General features: G+C 48.4%; 1 protein-coding gene and 1 long non-coding RNA gene across 4 annotated transcripts in view; both read left to right on the top strand.

The window, feature by feature from the left end:
* FGF13 (fibroblast growth factor 13) overlaps window positions 1-16,172 on the top strand; it is a 203,616-nt gene extending 187,444 nt beyond the window's left edge. For all 3 annotated transcript variants that reach the window (XM_068204534.1, XM_068204536.1, XM_068204535.1), the window contains 2 exons: window positions 14,095-14,293; window positions 14,773-16,172. In XM_068204534.1, the coding sequence (XP_068060635.1) occupies window positions 14,095-14,293; window positions 14,773-14,909 (336 nt within the window). In that variant the 3' untranslated portion in view covers window positions 14,910-16,172. The remainder of the gene's footprint in view (window positions 1-14,094; window positions 14,294-14,772) is intronic.
* A 1,189-nt stretch (window positions 16,173-17,361) lies between these two features.
* Window positions 17,362-17,726, top strand: LOC137482294 (uncharacterized). Its single transcript, XR_011003986.1, has 2 exons — window positions 17,362-17,423; window positions 17,515-17,726. It is a non-coding gene; the product is annotated as an uncharacterized lncRNA (long non-coding RNA).
* The last annotated feature ends 4,324 nt before the right edge of the window (window positions 17,727-22,050 follow it).

Genomic DNA, 22,050 nt, shown 5'->3' with positions numbered 1-22,050 from the left:
TTCATTTCCTTCTTTGTGAAAATGCTCGTGGGGGGAGAACATCTGGGAGGTGCTGCTGGCAGGCAGGTTCTGTGTCCGAAACCAAGAGCAGCCCCAGGGAGCCAGGTGTGGAGAGGGACCAGACAGCACGTTCCTGGAGCACTGCAGCACTGCAGCAGCTGCTGCTGGGTCTGAAATGCACTTCAGCTCCAAGGATTTACTTCTTAAATTCAATTCTGAACGTTACATCTTCACTGCCTGGCTCTGCCCTGCTCTGCTTCCCTGATTTCCTGCTGCCTCTGATGAATATTTTTCATCTTTTTCATATTTATTTTTTGATCTGGAGTTTCTTAGAGCAAGTAGATCCTTCTTGCATGCCCAGGATATGCCCAGCATATCCAGAAAACTAAAAGTAAATGAACAACCACAATATTGTAAAGGTCTCTGGCAATGAAAGGCTGATTTATTTATGTGCTGTGGTAGAAGTGGCCCAGTAATGGATTAAGACTTACAAAGGAATAATAAAACCAACTTAATTTAAATAGTTCTTTTTTATAAAGCAGTGAGAAAGGAAATGGAGGGGTTAAAGGGTTTAAACCTGTTGTGCTTTGCATCTCTGCCTGTGTGCTGTGCTGTAAGAGTTGGTTATTAGTAAATCACTGACCCGTATGCATATTTTAGAGGTATCATATTAAAACCCCAATGATGAACTAGTCTATACATCATTCAATTCTTAGGTTATAAGCCTTTATTTTACATAAATCACATGATTTATTTAAAAATATATAAATAATTTTCCTGTCTGCAGAAGTAATTCAGCCCTTTGCATTCTTGCATCGCACTGACTGCAGCTGCTGGGAGCAGGAAAGGTGAATCTCTCAAAAGCCTATTTTCTCTATGCACACTCTAATATGTAAATGTGATTACACTCAGATATTATTTAGTAGTCCTCATTCTCACAATGGAGTGCAAACATTCATTACTTCTAACAGGTGTAATCACTGTTGTCTGCCAAAGGAGGGAATTGCTCTTGGTGCTCTGCTCCCCAGGCTGTCCCCTGAGCCACGGCTCTGTCCTAGGCCACTCTGGCAAGTGCCAGGCTGGAATTTGGCAGCTGCAGGGTCCTGACCCCAAATGGTGCTGCCTGATGTGAGAGGTCAGAGCAGGTGCTGCCCACAGAGCACATCCAGACCAGCACTTGGCACAGCTCCTCTGTCTTTTCTCAGTACAGATCAGGTTCCAGTGACAACAGTGACCTCCAAGGCTTTGGTTTGTTTGAGACAGTTGTGTGGCAAACCTGCAGCAGCCCAGCACCTATTAATGGGATGGCTGTACTTCCCATTACCAGATGCTGTTCTTGTTTACTCTGTACTGTATCCAAATATAAGGTTTAAAATATATCCGTTTTCTTTCTCAGGCTTAAATTTGTGGGGAAGTTCCAGCTCTTTTCACTGCTGTTATTTCCAATAATTAGACTCACAAAACGCTTTCTTTTGTCCATTAAGTCAGAGACTTGGTATGGGACTTTGTTAAGTCTCCATAATATCTTAGACAAGAAATTTTCATTTTCTCTGAGTTCAGTTTGTACTTTTGCCCTTGCTGTAGGGGAAAAAAAAGTAGAGTTTGACTTTGGCATGAGCTTCTGTAAATCTCTCTTAGCAGATATCCAATAAAAACATATTAGGATTTGGCAGATAGGTTTTTCCCCAAATGGGTTTGCTTTGAGCAGTAGAGCTAGGCAGAATGTTTTGTTTTGTTTTTTTTTTTACCCTGGGACACTTGTGGAAAAGACAAGAGAATGGCAGCAGTGGGGCAGGAGGCAGGAGCCAGAGCAACAGTGGGGAGTGGAAGCAGAAGGAGAGAGGCTGCTGGGGCAGAACAGTTCCACCTCACAAGTGTGCTTCTCCCTTCCATGCCAGCTTTCCTCAGCTGTAATTGGATTTTTTGGTCCAGAAAGCAGCTGGCTAAATGCTTTTTTCCTGCTTTCTGTTACCTTGCACAGATGAGAAGCAGCACCCCGGGTTGCTGCCACTCCTGCAAGCACAGCGGCAGGGCTGAGGGCACAGGGGCTCCCCACAGTGCCCAGCCAGGTTCCTGTGGGTCACCCATGCTGCTGATCCTTCTGCTGCTGCTCATGGCACAGCAGAGGAAGGGCAGGCTCCTGCCAGGCCCCGTGTCCCTGCTGCAAGCCAGCGCTGCAGGAGCCCCGGCAAGGGAGGGTGGCCCCCGCCCTGGCAGCTTCACCTCTCTCCCCAGTGGAGATATTTTGGTTGTCTAGTTAAGCTCTCAGAGAATGCAAATTTGTCAGTGGCAGCTGTGGGAGCTTGATGGTGGAAGAACAAAGTAGGAATTTATCATGTGCATATAATTGTAAAGAGAAGGATTTTTTTTAGTGGGTGATGAGCGGCAGTGCAGAGTAATAATCATCTTAAAGGGTGACTCTTTAGAATTAGTTGTTATTTTGTTTGAGTCCCTTGAAATGCTTTCCATGCTATATAATTATCTTAAATTTTAAGTGCTTCCTGCAGTGATAATGTGTGCATTTTTGCATTCTTATGCAAATGCTTTAGCAGTTCCCAGTGCTGAATTGGAAATGCCATTCAGAAACAGGTAACGGCTTGGCAAAATCTAGGGGAAAAAATGAATCTTTTTCTTCCTCATCATTTTCCAGTTTGCATTCTGGGCTTTCCTGGCTGTGTTTGTGGCTCTGCCAGCAGCTGCTTTTCAGTAACATCCAGTGGTGGGAGACACTGAAATGAAGAGCTGAATCTCACCAGCAGGAGCTTGAAAAGACAAGAGACCAGCAGACAAACTGTTATAACCTGCAGAAAGAAAGTAATTAGTTTGCAGACCCAATTAATCCTAGGCAAAGCCACCTAGGACTAATTCTAAGAAGATTGTACTGTAATGAAAGTGCAGGGATCCCTGCTAAGATGATAATTTTGGGTGGTGCTGTGAACACGAGCAGCTGCTCCCTCTGGGCACCGTGGCCGTGGCAGGGATCAGTGCAGCGATCCCTGGACAGTGGAATGGGAGATCAGGCAGTGGGGAAATGGAAGGATGATCACCTCTCCTGATGGACAGGCTCACCTTTGTGCTGCAGGCTGGTTTCTCTGCTCGCTCCTGGCTGGCTGCAGGCAGCTGTGACCTCACATGGAGAGCCACAGCTCAGAGGCAGAGCTGATCCAAGGCACCTTAGGTACCTCAAGAAAAAATACAGCAGCAGTTTTCAAAGTAAACCTGGGACCTGGCTTTCATATTCCTCCTTGTGATACAGGACCCAGCATCTGGTAATCTCCTGCTGGTTCTTTGTTTCAGCTGTGCTCAAAACTTTCTCAGGCAGAGATACAAGGCTTAGTTCTCAAATCAAAAATCAAAGTGCTCACATCATTCACCTTCTTGTCTGGCTCAGGGACAAAGATTTCACTCAAACCCTCCTAAATCCTTTCAGGGAGCTCCCTGTCTGTTCAACAGGTAACACTGTCAGGGATGGGGATGGGGATGGGGCTGGAAAGGGTTCTTTGACTCACATTCTCAGGAAGCCTGAGAGACTTGCTGGAGCAGATGTCCAAGTCAGGTAGTGGTCATACCTATGTTTGAATTTAGTGTTTTTCTAATTTTTTGCACTGTGAGAGAACTCAGAACAGCTCTCCTGTTGAAATGTTATAATACAGAGATCTGCAGTGTTTGATTCATGGAGCAAGTGTCCCACAGCATTCCCAGAAATCCGTGACTGCAGTCCAGGTTATCTTAGGTTAGGGTTTTAAATTGCACCTCCCAGAGACATTTGGGTGTCTTCCAAGTTTAAATTAAGTTTGGAAGTGTTTTACCAGGGACCTGTTTCTCTTCTGCTGCTTAGACAACAGCAGCATGGTGTCTCCCAAAAGTCTGGCTCCAGAGTAATCGTCTACACAGCCCAGGGGCAGCAGGGAGTCATAAACCAGCCAAGTGTCAGGCCTTTGCAAGGTCCCTATCACTGTGGGAGAAAGAAACCAGAGCTTTGTGAGCTTATCTGTGTGCTCAGGCCGTCTCTTGGAAGGACAGGGCTATTTCTTGCCTTCACTGGCTCACTGGAGGCCTGTTAAGAGGACATACAAGTGGTGGAAAACTTCCCCAAAACTCAAAATGCTTACAGGATGTGCATATGTGATTTACAGAGAGAAATTTAGCCTGTTCTCTGCATGTGTCCCTTTGTAGAACAGATGTGTTCTACCAGTCAGCATCAGTAAAGGGCCACTCTTGTATCTCATCTCCTCTGTATAATCCTTTGTATATACCTCCCCTCTGTATAAACCTTGTTACTAAAGGTTTTGCCATCTGAAATGTCTCAGATCTCACAATGAGCCTACCATCTCTAGTACAAACATCCCTCTGAGATCCCCGTAGCAGCATATGGTCAATAGCAGCATTTGGGGAGCTGTGAGGGTGCACAAATTCCAAAGAGCATCACTGCTCTGCAGCAAGAAGCAGGGTTTGGCTGCCAGTAATGCCCTGGCACTGTCAGCCTACTGAGGTTTGAAAAACATCCACCCATGGCATGCATGAATGAACAGATTTCAGTAAATCCAGCTCATTTGAAAAGGTCTCATTACCATTTGGCCAGGCAGAGGTGCTGGTTCGGTCAGGATGGAGCTAAGCAGTTCCTTGAACCTGTGACATTCACATTATTATTATTATTAAGCTCAGTTTTTATATTTACACTTTGTATTAAGCGAGCTGCATTAGTATTGACAAATATCAAATATCCTAGGTTTCTTAAAGCAAGAGGTCTGTGTGTCTTTGCAGGCTACCCGAACATCAGGAGCTAACGAAAATGCAGAGAAGGCATGGGTAGTATTTGCCTTGGTCAAAATACATTTTGGATCAGGTTCTGAAGGAGTCACTGCTTTTGTTGAGTGTAATGTCCTGCTTACGTTTTCTAGCACTGACATCCATATTAACAATTACGTTTGTAATGTAATGCTTCAGAATAAAAGCCTAATATTAATAGGCTGATATTAATTAATAGGCCTGTTAGCCTTGTGTAATTTTTTAGTATATAATCCCAGTCCAAAAACTCTGCTGCATGTATTACATTACAAAGCCTTCCAGGGGGTTCCCAAAATAGGTTTGGCAGTTGTTGCTGCAGGGGAGGCTCCTGTGAGGCAGCAGCTGCAGCACAGGCAGTGCCCAGGGCAGCATTGGGACAGCACAGAGCCTGGGCACTGCTGGGGCTGCCAGGAGGAGGGACAGAGCTGTGCTGGGCACCGGGGGGCTGGCTGAGCCAGAGCTCCAGAAATGGGCACCTGAGGGATGGATGGCTGAGCCAGAGCTCCAGAAATGGGCACCTGAGGGATGGATGGCTGAGCCAGAGCTCCAGAAATGGGCACCTGAGGGATGGATGGCTGAGCCAGAGCCCCAGAAATGGGCACCTGAGGGATGGCTGAGCCAGAGCTCCAGAAATGGGCACCTGAGGGATGGATGGCTGAGCCAGAGCTCCAGAAATGGGCATCTGAGGGATGGCTGAGCCAGAGCCCCAGAAATGGGCACCTGAGGGATGGATGGCTGAGCCAGAGCTCCAGAAATGGGCACCTGAGGGATGGATGGCTGAGCCAGAGCCCCAGAAATGGGCACCTGAGGGATGGACGGCTGAGCCAGAGCTCCAGAAATGGGCACCTGAGGGATGGATGGCTGAGCCAGAGCCCCAGAAATGGGCACCTGAGGGATGGATGGCTGAGCCAGAGCCCCAGAAATGGGCACCTGAGGGATGGATGGCTGAGCCAGAGCCCCAGAAATGGGCACCTGAGGGATGGATGGCTGAGCCAGAGCCCCAGAAATGGGCACCTGAGGGATGGATGGCTGAGCCAGAGCCCCAGAAATGGGCACCTGAGGGATGGATGGCTGAGCCAGAGCCCCAGAAATGGGCACCTGAGGGATGGACGGCTGAGCCAGAGCTCCAGAAATGGGCACCTGAGGGATGGATGGCTGAGCCAGAGCCCCAGAAATGGGCACCTGAGGGATGGATGGCTGAGCCAGAGCTCCAGAAATGGGCACCTGAGGGATGGATGGCTGAGCCAGAGCCCCAGAAATGGGCACCTGAGGGATGGATGGCTGAGCCAGAGCCCCAGAAATGGGCACCTGAGGGATGGATGGCTGAGCCAGAGCCCCAGAAATGGGCACCTGAGGGATGGATGGCTGAGCCAGAGCCCCAGAAATGGGCACCTGAGGGATGGATGGCTGAGCCAGAGCCCCAGAAATGGGCACCTGAGGGATGGATGGCTGAGCCAGAGCCCCAGAAATGGGCACCACAGGAGCAAAGGCAGAGGGCAGGGCTGGCTGTCCTGTGGAACACCCTCAGCTGGCAGGCAGGCAGGAGCCTGTGTGATGTAGTGGTGCATTATTCCTCCTCCTGCAGCTCCTGCTGCTATTTATCTTCCCCTTGCAGCCTCTCGCAGTCACTGAGCAGAGGCAGTTGCTGGTGTGCAGAAAAAGAGCTCGTTCAGCAGCAGCTGAGCTCTTCCTCTGGTGCAGACCCCATCCTCCTCCTCCAGCGTCAGCAAACCTGCTGGGGGCCGGGGAGGGCCGGGCCGAGCACAGGCTGTGCTGGGAGAGCGCTGCCTGCTCCAGTTTGCCGTCAGGAGCACAGGGTGGAAGCTCAGCAGGGCAGCAGGGAGCAGAGAGGGGATCCCCCACATGGGCATGCCCAGGTGCACCTGCACAGCCAGGCTGCAGGCTGGCACGGACAGCAGCGCCTGCCAGCTCTGCTCCCTCAGCAGGGCTGCTGCACCACTGTCCCCTCTGCTCTGGCTCCTGCTCCTTCAGCTGCTCTTCCCCAGAAGAGGAAAAGCTGTGTGCCTTCTTCATTTTCCATAGAACTTGGGAGCATCCACTGCAGAAGGGGTCATGTCCCTGCTTGTAATTAAGCAGAGACATTTAGAGCTTGCTGCAGACACTGATTAGATTATTGTTTCCCAGCCCTTTAAGATAAATGTGCATGAATTGATGGGTGTCAGTCCAGAGGAGACTGGAGCCGGGCTGGGCTGTGCCAGGCTGGGCTGGGGCTCTGCTCCTCGTGCTCCCTCAGGTGCCACTGGCCATGTCCAGCCAGTGCCAGTGGGCTCAGAGTTTGGCCCTTGGAACAAGGGCATGAAGGGCTGTCTGTGACTGAGAGCAGATGGTCCCCACACTTTAAAGGGATTTTTTCCAACCTAGGTCTGTTCTTTATTAAAAAGCACATGCTTAAATGACACCCTTAAGTTGAGGACATTCTGCTCAACAGCTGTGTTGGAGAGATTTGACAATAGCAGGATTTGATGTCAATTATAACTGCTAGAAATCTGATTGCAGTGTCTGGCAGGTTATCTGTGTAATAATGGATTTGTTATAAAATCGGTTGCTTAGCATCTTTGGGGCTCTCTGCTCTAGTTCTGGGGAAGAAAGCTGTTCGAGCTGCTTTTTGCATCTTTCCCCCTTCCTTTAATATTTAAGCTTGGGTACACTGACTAATCAGAGGGTCAGCAATACCGTAACATTGGACTGTATTTATCAGAGACACAACTGAAAAGATAGAGAACTTTTCTACAAATGCACAATAGTGAGGTGGAGCAACAAAGTCCATTTTACTTTGTCACAAGACAAATGACTGAAAATACCTTACCTCTGTTATGCAACTCAATGGTGCAGCCTCTTCTTAAATGTTGTGTTTCAGTTCTGGAAATGATAGAGGGAAAAAAAGAAAGAATTCAGTGAAGGGTAATGAAAATGATTAAAGGCACTGAGAAACTTTCATATGAGAAGAGATTTTAAAAGATTAGGCCTGCTTAGTTAAGACAAGAGATGAATAAGCAGAGGCACGATGGAGAGGTGGGGTAATGAACGGCACAGAAGAGGCACACTGAGTACTTTTATGTGCTGTTTTCCAAAATGAAAAGCTGAGAGTAGAAAGCTGTTAAAAAAAAAAAAAAAAAAAAAAAAAAAGCCAAGAAGTGTGGGTATGATAAAAAACAACAGCAGACACATTTTAAATATGTTTTCCACAGTGCTGGATTCACCTGTGGAAGCCGCTCTGGCAGGGAACAGAGATAATGAGCTTAGGAAAATTATGAAAAGGATTGGCTGCTCTGGGGAAAACTGAGAGCCTGCTGAGAGGAAAAGGGAGTTCTCTGGTAGTTCTCAGTGGGAGCACGATTCAGCAGCTGGCACAGCCCCAAGGCTGCTGGAATGATGCTCCAGCTGCAGTGGCTCGGGGTGTTTGTTACACACTGATACCTGCACACAGAGGGACCTGCTGCAGCTGCCTGTGCTGCTTTGGGTGACCTGAGTGCTCCTCCTAAAGCTGCAGGAATCAAAAGAGGATGGGTGCAAGCATTAGACTGTATTAAAATAAGACTTGGTCAATTAGGTAATGGCAGAGGTTTCCCTCTACAATGATTCCAGCATCCTCAGAGGTAAACATGATGCAGAAGAGAAGAATTTGGGGTAAAGTGGATCTTCTGTCCTTCTTCATAGCAAGTAAATTCTATGTCAAAATGTGGTGGGTTGGATTAGGACAGGGACCTGTGTTTGACATCTCTGAAGTGGACTCGTGGGCATCTTGCAGAAGTTTTAAGCCCCACTACAGTTTTTTTCCAGCAGGATTAATTTCCTCTGCAGTAATCAGAAGAGTGCCTTCCTTCTGCATGTGTCTTGCCTTAGTTCTGCCCCAGTTAAGGAGTGCTTTGGTTAATCAGCACAGCTGTAAAGTGAAGCATCACCAAAAGGCAGGGGAATATGATATGATTGTGCATAGTTCCTGTCTCAGTTACGTTCCAGCCTTGTTTACAGTCTCTGAGTCGTTTCCCTTGGCTCATCGGGCAGCACGTCCTGGCTGAGGTGATGCACCCAGTTATTATTTATGGGTTATTGAGGGGCCTCAAGGCCACTTAAAAACCTGGGCAAAGATGGAGACATTTGCTCAACTGAGTCACTGATGAGGGCAGAAAAAGAGTAATGAACAAAATTCACACCTCTGCATCTCTGTGTTTGTAATTAATATGTTTTCTACTTCGGTTCACTGAGGGCATTTTCCCCTGAATTTGTGCATTTGGTTTGCTGTGCAAAGAAATGAGGCCAAGGGAATCACTACAGGCTCTTTTCAGTGCTTTTCTCATGGATTCAGAGAATACCTAGTGACAGCCTGAAATCTTTCTCTGGAGATCCTGGTTATCCAGCTGCTTTCTCGGGCTCTATTGTATTCTTCACAGAAGCTTTGCACTACACAATTTTACACACCGCTGACCATTTGTGTTTCACTTGATAAATTCCTGTTTATTGGACTAGCAATAAGGAAAATCCATTCTATGGAGCTGTCTGGGATCACACTCCAGAAAGCTTTGCCTCCCTATCACTCCTGTCATTAAGCTGTTTTCCTGAATAAATTCAGTGTCTCTTCTCTATATAGTTTTTGATCTAATTTTCTTCCTTTCGTGGTTGTGTGGCCAGTACACGTACCTGGAGGTGAGCTCCAGGGGAATTGTCCCACAGATCAGCTGGTAGTTTGTCTGTAGCAGTTAGTTCAACCCCACAGCCCCTCCGGAGGGCTTTGGGCTACCTGCAGTGCCTGTGAAAACTCACCTGCAAGGGCGTGGCCACAGTGATGCTCCTCCCTGGGCTGCTCCAGCACCTGTCCTCAAAAGCCCCAGAGGGTTTTTTCTGGAAAAGGTGCCCTTGCCGTGCCTGCCGGTGCTGGGGACAGTGACAGTCCCGTGGCCAAGCAGCCCCACAGGACCTGTGCACACAGAGCAGGCTGCTCCACTGGCATCCCCAGGGTTCTCAGAGCAGTGAGCAGCGCGGTGGGATTGGAGCCTGGCTGTGCAAAAGTGCTAGATCTGGTACAAAGTGCACTGCTTTAAGGTAATGTCATTTTCCACTGCTGCAGCAAATGGCTTCTGGGGGCTCAGGCAATCCCAGCTGCTTCAGACTCCTCACACTGGGAATCTAAAAGCTGTTACTCCTGATAACATGAAAGCTGAAGTATTCCCATCCCGTGCTGTTGATGCCACTGCACATTACAGGGTGATGGTCCAGAGGATTCACCCTGGAACTTCACATGCCAAGATGGAGAAAATCAATCTCTGTTAATAAAAAAAGGCAGGCTCACTGGCGCAGAAAATCACTACTCTGGAGCCTTAACGAGGCTCCTTCAAAAATTCATGATTATAAAATGGAATCCTGGGCTACATTATAGTTCTGAAAGAAATTGGGATATGGAGGGAAAAAAATCCAATTTTCATTAAGTGGAGAAAATAAAGGATAAATCCTGTACACAGACATAGTCATTGATCACAAGGAATATAATTACATGCTCAATATATAAGAACATTTTCCAAGTTTCCCAAGTACACAATACTTTTCTTAAATACTTTCCAAAGTTAAATTTTCTTTTCTTGCTGTTTGCTCAGGCCTCTAGCACGAAGTCCATCTGAACAAAATCTGTGATTGTTCTAATAAACTGCTGCAGGATATTCGACCTGTGGTGAAAGATACCTTGAACAAATTCAGAATTTGGTGCTGGCCCCTGCTGATGGCATCCAGAGTGCAAATTCAGAATGCAGTAAATGTCAGAGAGCAAACATCCTCCTGCTCCTGTGCCCTGAGCATCAGCCATCCCAACGAGGGGCTCTCTGAACACCTTCCTCACACACAGGCTTCCCCTTTTGGCTCTGAATTCCTGCTCCAGGGTCATTTGGAGCACAGAATAATTAACATGCAGTCCTGCAGGGTAGGTGGGTGTGATGGCTGATCATTTGGAGGGGTTTTGGCTTCAGATATGTCTTCTGCAGAAATAGAGCAGGAAAAATTCCAGATTGGCTTTTGTGATATTTTAGCTTTCAGGCTTGGCATTCTGTAATGCAGCCCGAATTATTTTAGATATAATCTAGCCAGCTGCCTGGAAATACAGCTACTTTAAGTGTATAAAAAATGCCATAAGGCCTTTTTACCATATTATCATACACCAAATTATTATTTTTAATTATTTTTCACATATTCAATGCAGCTACAGATTTGTTCATGAAGGAACCTTTCAGTAGTTTAGCTGATCAGCTCAAACCCAAGAAGCAGCCCCTGACAGTTCATCTTACTGCTTCCTTAAGTGTGGCTGAGTCACGACTACGGTGAATCCAGCACTTTTATGTGCTGGAAAGTCTTTTCCCTTTTACTTATTCATTCATTCAGTCAGTCAGTGTTAAGGTTGGATGTGTGAGGGGCTTGAGAGACAGCAGTTTATTGTCATTTAGGTGCCATCATCAGTGACTTTTGAGGTAAGCAGAGATGGAAATCGTGTTTCACAGAAAGAATTATTTTCATCTGTTTTGTGTAATAATGTATCCATAACACTGGACTTTCCAGACCTCATTTGCATTGTTTTCATTGCAAGGATGGACTAAAAGGACAGCGAGAGACAGGAAAAACCTGGCCTTGGAATTCAAGACGTGTGTTTATAAGGATAGGATTGATCTGTGAGCTGGAAAGCGTCGGTGTTAACTGGGGAGCTCAGCCCTCCCCTGACTCCAGCCTGCTCTTCCTCGGTGTGTAATAAAGCCTTTGCCAGCAGAAGTAACACAATGGCCAAGAGCTGCTGCTCTGCACTCTGTCCCGAGCTGACGTGCTCAGGGCAGTCCTGTCCCTGCCAGCTGGGCTGGCACGTGGGCCGGCCAGGCTCGGAGCAGTGCACGGTGCCCGGCACGGCCCGCGGTGCCATTCCTGACGGGAGCTGGCTCTGCAGGGCTGCTCCCCTTTGTACCGAGCAGGGCACCCACCCCGGGCTGGGCTGCAGGAAGGGCAGTGGAACAAACTCCCCTGAGGAGCTGCTGTCCGTGTGCAGGGCCGGGCAGAGCCCTGCAGCCCCGGGCTGCCCAGAGCTGTGGGAGTCCAGCACATCCCTCTGGCTGCCCTGGCTGGCTCCAGACCCTGGCAGGGGGCTCGGAGACCTTGGCACCAAGTCAAAAACACCTGTGGCTTCCATTTTAGCCTGTGGAAAAAACTGCCAACTCTGTGTGAGGAATTACAAGCCACAGAGGTTTGAGTAGTGTGGTAGGTGAATTAACACAGGGTGAAAATGTGGAATTTTGGGGTTTTTAGAATGGGGTTCAAGGGGACAAGTTGGAAGGATTTGGGCGTGTCCTGGCCTTCTTCTCCTTCTCCTTGCCCTCCATGTCTTGCTGTGATGGTGACACTTTTCTGTTGGTTTAAGGTACAGGCACACTGTCCAACATAAATGACAGACATTGGCACGTTATTGTAAACATGGCACACGGAGTTTTGGGTATAAAATGTGAACACCGCCCTGAGGGCAGACAGAATGCCATGGCTGACCTGCTGGACAGAGCTCAGCAGGGCAGAGAGAGAATGTTCTAGATAAGGGAAAATAAACAACCTTGAGAAGCCGACCCTGCGCATCCAGACTCCTCCTTTGGCTGCACGGGCTGGGAAACGAGGACTTTTACACTCTTGGGGTCACCTCGACCAACAGACCCCGAGACAGAGGAGCTGCTGCTTTGGCAGGGCCATGCCAGGGCAGCTTGCTGAGCTGCACCTGCCAGTGCCAGCGGCAGAAAGGGGCACGGATCCTGCCAGCCCAGGGCAGGAGGGGCTCTGCTTTAGTGCCCAGACATCTGGGAGGGAGCGTGTCCTGGTGACTGGGCATGTTATGGAGAGGTGCCTGTGTTTGTGTTTGTCCAGAGGATCCAGCCCCTGCGGCTCCTGCAGGGTCCCAAGCTGCTCCAGGAGGGATTTCCCAGGAGGGATGGATTCCCTGGGATGCTCTGAGGTGCCGTGTCTTTCCTTGTCCCCCACTGTTCCTGTCCTTCTGTGTCCGGGACTCTGGGCTGCTCATTCTGAGGTTAACTTGCTCCCTGAGGGCTCCAGAGGAAATGCTGGGGTTCTGTTTGCAGTCTGACCCTCTGCTGCTGTGTACAAGCGGGCCTTTTGTACCCAAACAGCTTCAAATTACTGTACATAAACCATAATCTGCCAGTGGGAGCACTGTAGTTTTCCATTTTGCTGCTAATTGGATGATACCCTTGCAACAGTCTTTGTTACCATGGCTGGTGCTGGGCAGGGAACAGTGAGGGAAGGCTTTTATGCAGAAATCTTACAAAAATGCAATGACTGTCCCTTTTTGACAGCAATTGAAACCAATTGTCAATTAACTAAATAACAACCAATTAGCTTAAAGGGAAAAAAAAAAGAAGAAAATTGCTTGCTTCACATTCTTTGTTGAAGCAAATGCCAGTCAGAGAATGGGAGCTTTTTTCTTTCTCTTGTAAAGACAAAATGGCAAAAGATGTGCAGAAAATGCAGAGTGGTGGGTTTCTTTTTTTTCCTAATACCATCCTTTTCTCACATGAGAATATTTTAGAAACTACATAAGAATATCTTAAGCTACTGAGACATTTAATTTCCTGCGATATTTTAAAATCAAAATTACAATCATTATACAAGCACAATGTAAGCACGAGGGCAGCTCCCCTGCAGCTGGCTGCCCTGATAAGGGGAGGCCAGCAAACATCTGGCTGCTCTGTGGTGCAGTGACAGGCACGACTGAGGTGTTGGCATCTGCCTGGCCAGACCAAACCCTTCCTCTCTCATACTTCCGAGTCCATCGGTGAGATGTTGCAGAACCTGCAATGTCCAGAGGCCAAAGGAGCCAGGGCTGTTAGGGGTAGTGAGAGACAGCCATTTACTCTGGCATTTGGCTCTGGGCTGCTCTGCCCTTGTGTCTTACACAGCTGAGGGCAGCAGTTAACGCACAAAGCATCCCGTGGGCTCTTCCTGCCTGCAGAGCTGCAGGGGTGACACAGCTCCGCGTCTGCCTGACATCCATTAGCTGCCTCAATCAATAAATCCTCAGACTCTTTACTCATTGCTCAAAAAGATCTTATTACATTCTACTTAGAGCTGCTCACAGCATCATTTCACAGGTTTCAAATTGTGTTACTCTTTGTTAATACTTTTAGGAGCCACGTTTCATAAGTGGATAGTTGAGGCTGAGAGGTATGACTTCTAACCATTCAGAAGGCAATGGATATTGCATGCTTTTTCATTAACTGATGTGAGATTCAGCCCTGCACCTATTGATCTGTTGCTTTCTTTCAGGAACATTTTACACCTGAATGCAAGTTCAAAGAATCAGTATTTGAAAACTACTATGTGACATATTCCTCAATGATCTACAGACAGCAACAGTCTGGCCGGGGTTGGTATTTGGGTCTTAACAAAGAAGGAGAAATAATGAAAGGAAACCACGTGAAGAAAAATAAACCTGCAGCACACTTTCTTCCAAAACCCTTAAAAGGTAATTGCTTGGGTTTGCTCCATTTCTCTGAACTGATACTACGTTGTGTTTAATTCCTGTGCATATGTATTTGACATGTCCAGCTGCTTGTATAGCAGGAGTGCAATGTTCTGTAACATGGTGTTCCTCTCAGCAGAGTTCCAACAGGTGAAATCACAGCTACTGACAGTGCTACTTCTCTGTTCGTAAGGAAATGCTGCCTTTTGTCAGCTTAGGTCTGTCCTGCAGGTTGTGTAAGTGCAGTGGCTGCTTTCACTGGGAGGGGGAGGAGAGGTTTTCTCCTTCTGTAAAGTGGCAGTCCACCAAAGAGGATCTCAGAGGTTCAGAGTTTGGATTGGAAGGGGGCTCCTTGCCCTGGGTGTTTGTCCCTCCTTCCATTGCATATTGCTGGCTGGCAATCCCAGCGTGTCCGAGCTGGGCTCTGCCCCCAGCCAGCAGCCCCAAGCTGTGCTGATGTTCTGCTCTCTCTTGCCTTGCAGTGGCCATGTACAAAGAGCCTTCCCTCCACGATCTCACAGAGTTCTCCAGGTCTGGAAGTGGGACCCCAACAAAGAGCAGAAGCGTTTCAGGAGTGCTAAATGGGGGTAAATCCATGAGCCAAAACGAGTCAACGTAGCCAGGTTCAGGCCAGCCAAGTGCTCTCTAACAGAACCTTACCTCTGGATGCAGTTGAATTCTTACTCGCAGTCTTTCATCCAAACCTTCCGTTGCCCAGGACAAGGCACCGAGCTCCACAGGTCACCCGTTTATCAGCCATTAGATCTTCTGGTTGCCAAAGGAGAATCCCCAGGCATGTAGAGTGTGCCTGTGCACAGCACAAGGCACTGGAGAGCAGCAGACACAGCTGTGGGAAAACCTCCCAGAAGAAATGTCCAGCTCTTTCTCTCTCTCACTTTTTCTTTATCTCTTTCTCTCTCTCTCCTATGCTTTGTGGAAAACGAAACAAAAACATTTCACAGCATTCGCTGCTGATCAGAATTTGCTTTCCAACTCAGAAAAAGACCACTTTTGCTCTTCAAAGGAAATTTTAATGCTTGTATGTTTTATAGGGGCAAACAAAAAACAAATACGTAAACTCTGTTGTTTCCTTGGCTTACCGTTTTATATCTAAGGCTTGATAAAAAAATGTATCCTTTAATTTGGAATAGTGCAACTTTTTGATTTCTGAACTCCAATGGGTCTTTAAAGCTCTGTCTTTAAAAAATAACTCAAAATTCAGGGTTGGAACTGAGAGTTGGTGTCTCAGGCTCAAGCAAACAGTGTTCTTGTGGTTTTAAATACAATGAAATAATAAATTTTTATAGATTTGTAGTTTCTGGTAAAGTTCTTGTGCTAACCCCAGTCTGTAGGAATTGAGTTGTTTTGTTATCCCAAGTGGAAGTTAACAGAAAGGGATAAAATTATCCTCCAGTGTAGATTTCTCTTAATTCCATTTTGTGTGTCATGTTAAACTATCGTTGTGGCTTCTTTTCTAAAGACAGAAACTGTGGAATTAAGGTGACTTAATTTTTTTATAAGAAACGTCTTATTTGTAAAAGTCCTTTCACTGTAACGGGCACGTGAATATTGTGTAGGAGGAAGCGTTAGGACAGGTTACCCCTAAACAACATATACTTATACATGCTATTGGAAACAATTGTTTAAAAAATGTAGTTAGGTTTCCATTTAGGTCATCATGTCTGTTGCATGGGAGAAAGTTGGAATATTGGCATAGAGTTGCATGATGTGTAAGATTTTGTGCATTAATCATCGTTGGATTCTGTGCTCCAAAACTGAATTAGTTCTGTACAGGCAGCTTTCTGCCTGCTACAAAAAAAGTTGTTTATTATTTGTTGTATACACAACCATGCACTGAATAAACTATTTATATTAAGATGTACTTTTTAAAAAAGCTTGTTTGATTGTATGCTGTACACCCATGGTTAATTTGAAGGGAAAAGGGTTGGCTATTAAATTATGAAGTTACAAAAGACACTAATGTTCAAATTCAATTGTAATTAATGTTCAAATCTTCCTGTGTGACGCTCATTCCCTGTAACGCCATACGTACAGAAATTCAACCCTTCTTTGCCTTTGGGCACCGTCAGAGCTGGTCCTGCGTGCCCAGCTGAGATACTCAGACACAGCCACGCTCTGGTGTCCCCAGGCCTGGGGAGCGAGCACTGTGCCCTGCCCTGCTGTGCCCGCTGTGTGTGCTGTGTGTGCTGTGCCCGCTGTGTGTGCTGTGTGTGCTGTGTGTGCTGTGTGTGCTGTGCTGTGCCCTGCTATGCTGTGCCCTGCTGTGTGTGCTGTGTGTGCTGTGTGTGCTGTGTGTGCTGTGCTGTGCCCTGCTGTGTGTGCTGTGCCCGCTGTGTGTGCTGTGTGTGCTGTGTGTGCTGTGCTGTGCCCTGCTATGCTGTGCCCTGCTGTGTGTGTGCTGTGCTGTGTGTGCTGTGTGTGCTGTGTGTGCTGTGCTGTGCCCTGCTATGCTGTGCCCGCTGTGTGTGCTGTGTGTGCTGTGTGTGCTGTGCTGTGCCCTGCTGTGCTGTGCCCTGCTGTGTGTGTGCTGTGCTGTGTGTGCTGTGCTGTGCCCTGCTGTGTGTGTGCTGTGCTGTGTGTGCTGTGCTGTGCTGTGCCCTGCTGTGTGTGTGCTGTGCTGTGTGTGCTGTGCTGTGCCCTGCTGTGCTGTGCCCTGCTGTGTGTGTGCTGTGCTGTGTGTGCTGTGCTGTGCCCTGCTGTGCTGTGCCCTGCTGTGTGTGTGCTGTGCTGTGTGTGCTGTGCTGTGCCCTGCTATGCTGTGTGTGCTGTGTGTGCTGTGCTGTGTGTGCTGTGCCCTGCTGTGCTGTGCTGCTGGCCCCTAGGCTGCCCCCTGTGCCCTGAGCCCCCCCTGCTCCCTGTGTGCCCCTCCCAGCCTGGGGGCTCCCGGAGCTCTGGCAGCTCCTGCTCTGCTGGATGGAGGCTCAGCACACCTGGGGGAGGCTCAGCAATCCTGGGGGTGCCCAGCACTCCTGGGGGAGGCTCAGCAATCCTGGGGGTGCCCAGCACTCCTGGGGGAGGCTCAGCAATCCTGGGGGTGCCCAGCATTCCTGGGGGAGGCTCAGCAATCCTGGGGGTGCCCAGCACTCCTGGGGGAGGCTCAGCAATCCTGGGGGTGTTCAGCACACCTGGGGGAGGCTCAGCATTTGCTGGCCATGACTGCAGGTGCATTTAACAGCCAGCTTCACCTGGCCTCCCAGAAAAAGGCTCCCATACCTTTGCTCTGGAGGGAGAACATCCCTCTCTCCTACATTTTCTCTCTGGAGAAAAACTTTCCAGGAAAACTTTGCTCATCTGCAGCATCCAGGCAGCTCTGACAGGTGAGCTTCACTCGTTAAGGTGTTCCAAGAAGTCCTAGCAGGGACAAGTTTTCATCTTGGGTGGCTGAAGAACCAGGTCTGGAAGACAATAATGGAAATGGAGGCAAAAATCTACCCCTCAGTGTTAGGCTGAAATGAAAATGAGATACTCTGTTGTCTGCTCTGTGTTCCTCCTACCTGACTGAGCTGGAATTAAACCAGCTTTAAGGTCAGGGCTGAGAGAGGAGGAGGGAGATTGTTTCAGATCAAACCTCCAGATTTGTTGTTTCATGGCAAATAGCAAGTGAAGAGCTCTGGCCTGCTCTTAGGGGGCCCAGGCTTCCCCAGCTCGCCCCTTTCCATAGGGTGGAGAAAGTGGGAGCACATCCAGTGCTGCAGAAATCCTGAAAAACTGAAGATGTGGTCACGATTGCTCCAGAGATTTTGATAACTCAGTGGGTCTGGATCATCTCTTCCCTTCAACTAAATGTGGGATGTCCTTGGGGAATATTTTTCTGAGCCCTCCCATCCCCAAACATCAAACTCATTCGGGTACATGTTCCAAAAAAGGAGTCTGAGTGCCTTAGGAACATAAAGCCTGATTTTTAAAGGGGCATATTTGTAGCCCAGCTAGTTCAGTGCTGAGTGTTTGCTACCCTAGAGATAACTGGAGCTCTGCTGCTTTGCTTTATGGCTCCAGTATTCCTGTTTATTCCTGTTACTCTCCCTCCCCGGTACCTCCAAGCCTGGAGCTCATCTGCAGTAGAAGGGAAATTCTTGTCTCACTGATGGCCCTCCTGAGCTCCACAGCCTGACCCATCTTTGTGCTGGTGCTGGTGTCAGCTGTGAGCATTCACTGCCGGATCTCCTGATCCAAAGCTCTCTGATACACCAAGCTGACCAAGGCTGCTCTTGGGTGGAGATGAGGAGAGAGACGTGGTGACAGATGAGCCAGAAACAGATGTTTCTGACAATTATGTTGCATTTCTGACAAACCTGGTCCAACAATATTTTCTCCTTCAGATTACTGAGGGCTGAAAGGGTAATAATCCTGGTAGAGTGCTGACAGTACAAAAGGTTATGTACACCACGAGCAAAGTGGGGTTTCACATGTAGTCTCTGGAGCCATAATTAGGATTTAATAAGGAAAGTTAGAGTTAAATGTGACTTTACAGACAGTGAGTGAAGGTAATATTCTGCCCAAGCCAGCAAAGTTAAGACAAGAATGTGGCTTCATCAGAGGACCAGACTGAGGAAGCACACTCCAGAATATTTATTTCAGCACCCATAAATTAGAACGCTACCCAGCTTTTCTTCTGGACAATACCTTCCTTTAAGAAACCTGCTAAATGTTGGGGAAATGACAGTTTGGATGCTTGTCTATCAAAGCTTGGAGGCACGGGTAAAGCTGCTCTGCTGTGCCACAGGGGCAGTGCAGAGTGCAGGAAGAAGCACACCTGGAGTCAGGAAAAGCCCAGGGGCTGCTGTGGCTCCAAGCTCTCAGCTCCTGTGAGCACTGGGCACCTGCAGAACAGGGTCCAGGCCCTGCTGGCATTGCCAGGGGTGGGCATGCCTTCCACCTGCCCCTTCTCCTGTGCCTGCCCCTCCAGCAGTGCTGCCCAGGGCCTGCAGCTGCTCAGGAGGTGCCACCCCCTGCCAGCAGCTTCTGACACACCTGGGCTTCACCTGGCAGAGCCCCAGAGCTCCTCGGGGCCGGCAGACAAAGGCCAGCTCCAGCCCAGGGAGCAGGGCAGCCCTGCAGCAGGAGCCCTCGCTGCTGCCCTTGTGAGCCGCTGGCACAGCTGAGTGCTCAGAGCTCTCTGCAGGGCTCCAGCCCTGCTGCCTGCTGTGGGGTGAGCCAGAGCTCCTCTCTGGGTCACAGAGACCTTTGTTCCTTCTGTTCCTTTTCAGTTCGGTAGTCCTCATGCTCCCTCAGCATGGTTTATCTCCACAGCCTCTTGCTCAGCCAGGTTCCTCGCTGGCACGGTGGACGGCAGTTCATTCCCTGCCTGGGAGCTGTCCCGGCCGAGGAGCTGTGCCCTGCTGTCCCAGCCCTCTCCCGGGGCTGCAGGCACTGTGGCAAGCTCAGGGATGCTGTGGCAGCCGGGCTGTCCCAGCTGAGCCCGGCTGCAGCCAGCCGGGCAGAGCTCTGCTGTGCCTGAGGATCTCTGTGCGGAGAGCAGGGCCAGCTCGCTGGGGTCAGCGTCTCCCTGACATATCCAAAAGTGACCAGGACACTTTTGCAGGACAGAACCTGTACGGAACAACCTCCTATCTTCTAATAAATACTTCTCTCTTAAACAAACGCTGCTGCCTGGGCTCTGGTTTTTATCACTGCAGATATTGTAAGGGCTGTCTGCTCCAGCAGCAGTACCACACCATGGTTAGCTTTCCCTGGGACAGAGACCCTTCTGGATTAAAATTCTCCTTTCCCTGTCCTCCTGAACCAGAGAGGGGGACCCGAGTGGTCAGCCCAAGGCCAACAAAGATGGGGGTTTCAGTTTTCTGTAGCCTCAGCTGCTGGATGAAGGACACAAAGTGTGATGTGTTTTACCAGCTCGGAGAATGGCTGCTCTAAATGCTGCAGCCCAGCTTCCTCCCTGATGTAAGACCAAGACTAAAACCACCATGGTTTTGTCTGACTTTGCCTCTGCAAAAATGACATATAAGTGCAGTAGAAAGCCTATTTAAAATAAATTAATTTCTTAGGGAAAAGACCCGCCATGCAATTTATCCTGAGTAACTCCAGCTTTGGCCTTTTTTCAGTAAGTTTTGGGGACATGTCCTTGACAACAAAAAATTTCCAATTCACAGAGTAAGGTTTTAAGACACTCTCTCCCCAGGCATGAGTGAGCAGAGCTGTGAGGCCCTGGTTCATGCCTGTTGTTTAGCAGCTCCTGGAACAAGCTGGGATTGCTGCTCTACAGTGGTTTTACTGCTGGCCAGCTCCAGTAGCAGATCTCACCCTGCTTTGAGGACACACCACATCAGTTTGGGGGCCACTCAGTCACCTGCTGCAGTTCCTCTCAAGGGAAAGTTTAAATATTAAAGGAAAACCCAAATTTGAAACACATTTTACATTAATCAGAGAAATTAATGCCATAAATTATTCTATTTCATCAGGAATTAGAAGACAAGTTACAGGGTTCCCTTCAAAGATCATTATTAATGATCTGAAATTTAATAGTCTTAAATACCACGTATGGAAAATTACTTTCAAGCACTCCCAGTTATGTCTGGCATGTCTCACCTAAATTCAACAGCTGGAGGGGCAGGATGAATGCTCTCATGTGCCAGGGGTTTCTCAGCCCTGCATGCTGTCACACTGCTCCTCCAAGCTCATCTCCTGGCAGGGTCACAGCTCCCCACAGGTGTGTTCAGAGCCATGAAGGTGAAGTTTCACTTTCCTGAGGAGGAAAAGGACGAGGCCGGTAAAGGGAGGGCCAGGGCTGGGAGTGGGGCACGTTGTGCACGGAAGGAGCAGCAGCAATGCCTCCCTTGGGGCTCAGCTGGCTCAGCTGCACCTGGGCAGGACAGGAGAGCAAACTGCCAGAGCACCAAGGCTGAGCCCAGTCCCAGCCTGCACAGCACAGACTGCTCAGGCTGCGGCTCCCTGCTGCTCTGAGGAGCCTTTATCTACACCAGCATTTCACTCTGCTGCTGGAGAGCCTTAGACATTACCTCATGCACAAGTGTGTAACAGTGTTCATCTAGGAAATGCTCTTAGATAACAAAATCAACTGGTTCAAAACTTAATTAATCCTACTTTCTTCCCAAATGGTTTCCTTCAAATGGTACTTGAAATAGTTTTACCTTCTCCCATTGTCTCTCTAATATAGTGAACTTTTCCTTCTGAGCTTCTCCTTGTTTTAATTGTCTGCTCATCCAACCATCCCTTCTGATAATTAAGCAAATTAATAATATGGAGTGATCTTTAAAAATTAAACTCCTTTTCTTGTAAGACAAAAGCAGAACTTTAGTTGTTGTTTAAAGGCGTGGGTTTTGGTTTTTTGTTTTTTTTTTTTTTTTTACTTTCTTAATTTAAAAGAACAATTACTGCATTTGGAAGTAGTGGCAACATTGAGACCCCACCTGCCACAGAGCTGGTGAAATTATTTTACATTAACCCCAAAGGTTTTGCATTAGATAACATAATGAGATTTTTCTAGGGAGTTTCAATCAGCAGATCTCACGACTGCATAATTGGGGTGGACCAAGCAAAGCAAAGAGCCAAGCAAATCACAAAGCAGTCAGGACTGTGGGTGCTGCTCTCGCCAGCTCGTGTCCCCTTCTGCCCAGCCCTGCACATCACCAACCCCAGCTCCCGCTGCCCTTTCTGCAGAGTGCCTCAGTGTCCCGGTGCCCGAGGGGGCCGGGCAGCCCCCGAGCCCTGCCAGACCAAGCCAGCCTCCCCGGGCTGCCCCCTGCCCATCCCTGCCCCCT

The sequence above is a fragment of the Anomalospiza imberbis genome, chromosome 14 (assembly GCF_031753505.1).
Source record: "Anomalospiza imberbis isolate Cuckoo-Finch-1a 21T00152 chromosome 14, ASM3175350v1, whole genome shotgun sequence".
Taxonomy (NCBI): domain Eukaryota; kingdom Metazoa; phylum Chordata; class Aves; order Passeriformes; family Viduidae; genus Anomalospiza; species Anomalospiza imberbis.
The sequence above is the reverse complement of the archived record's forward strand: the minus strand, read 5'-3'. Positions and strand labels throughout refer to the sequence as shown.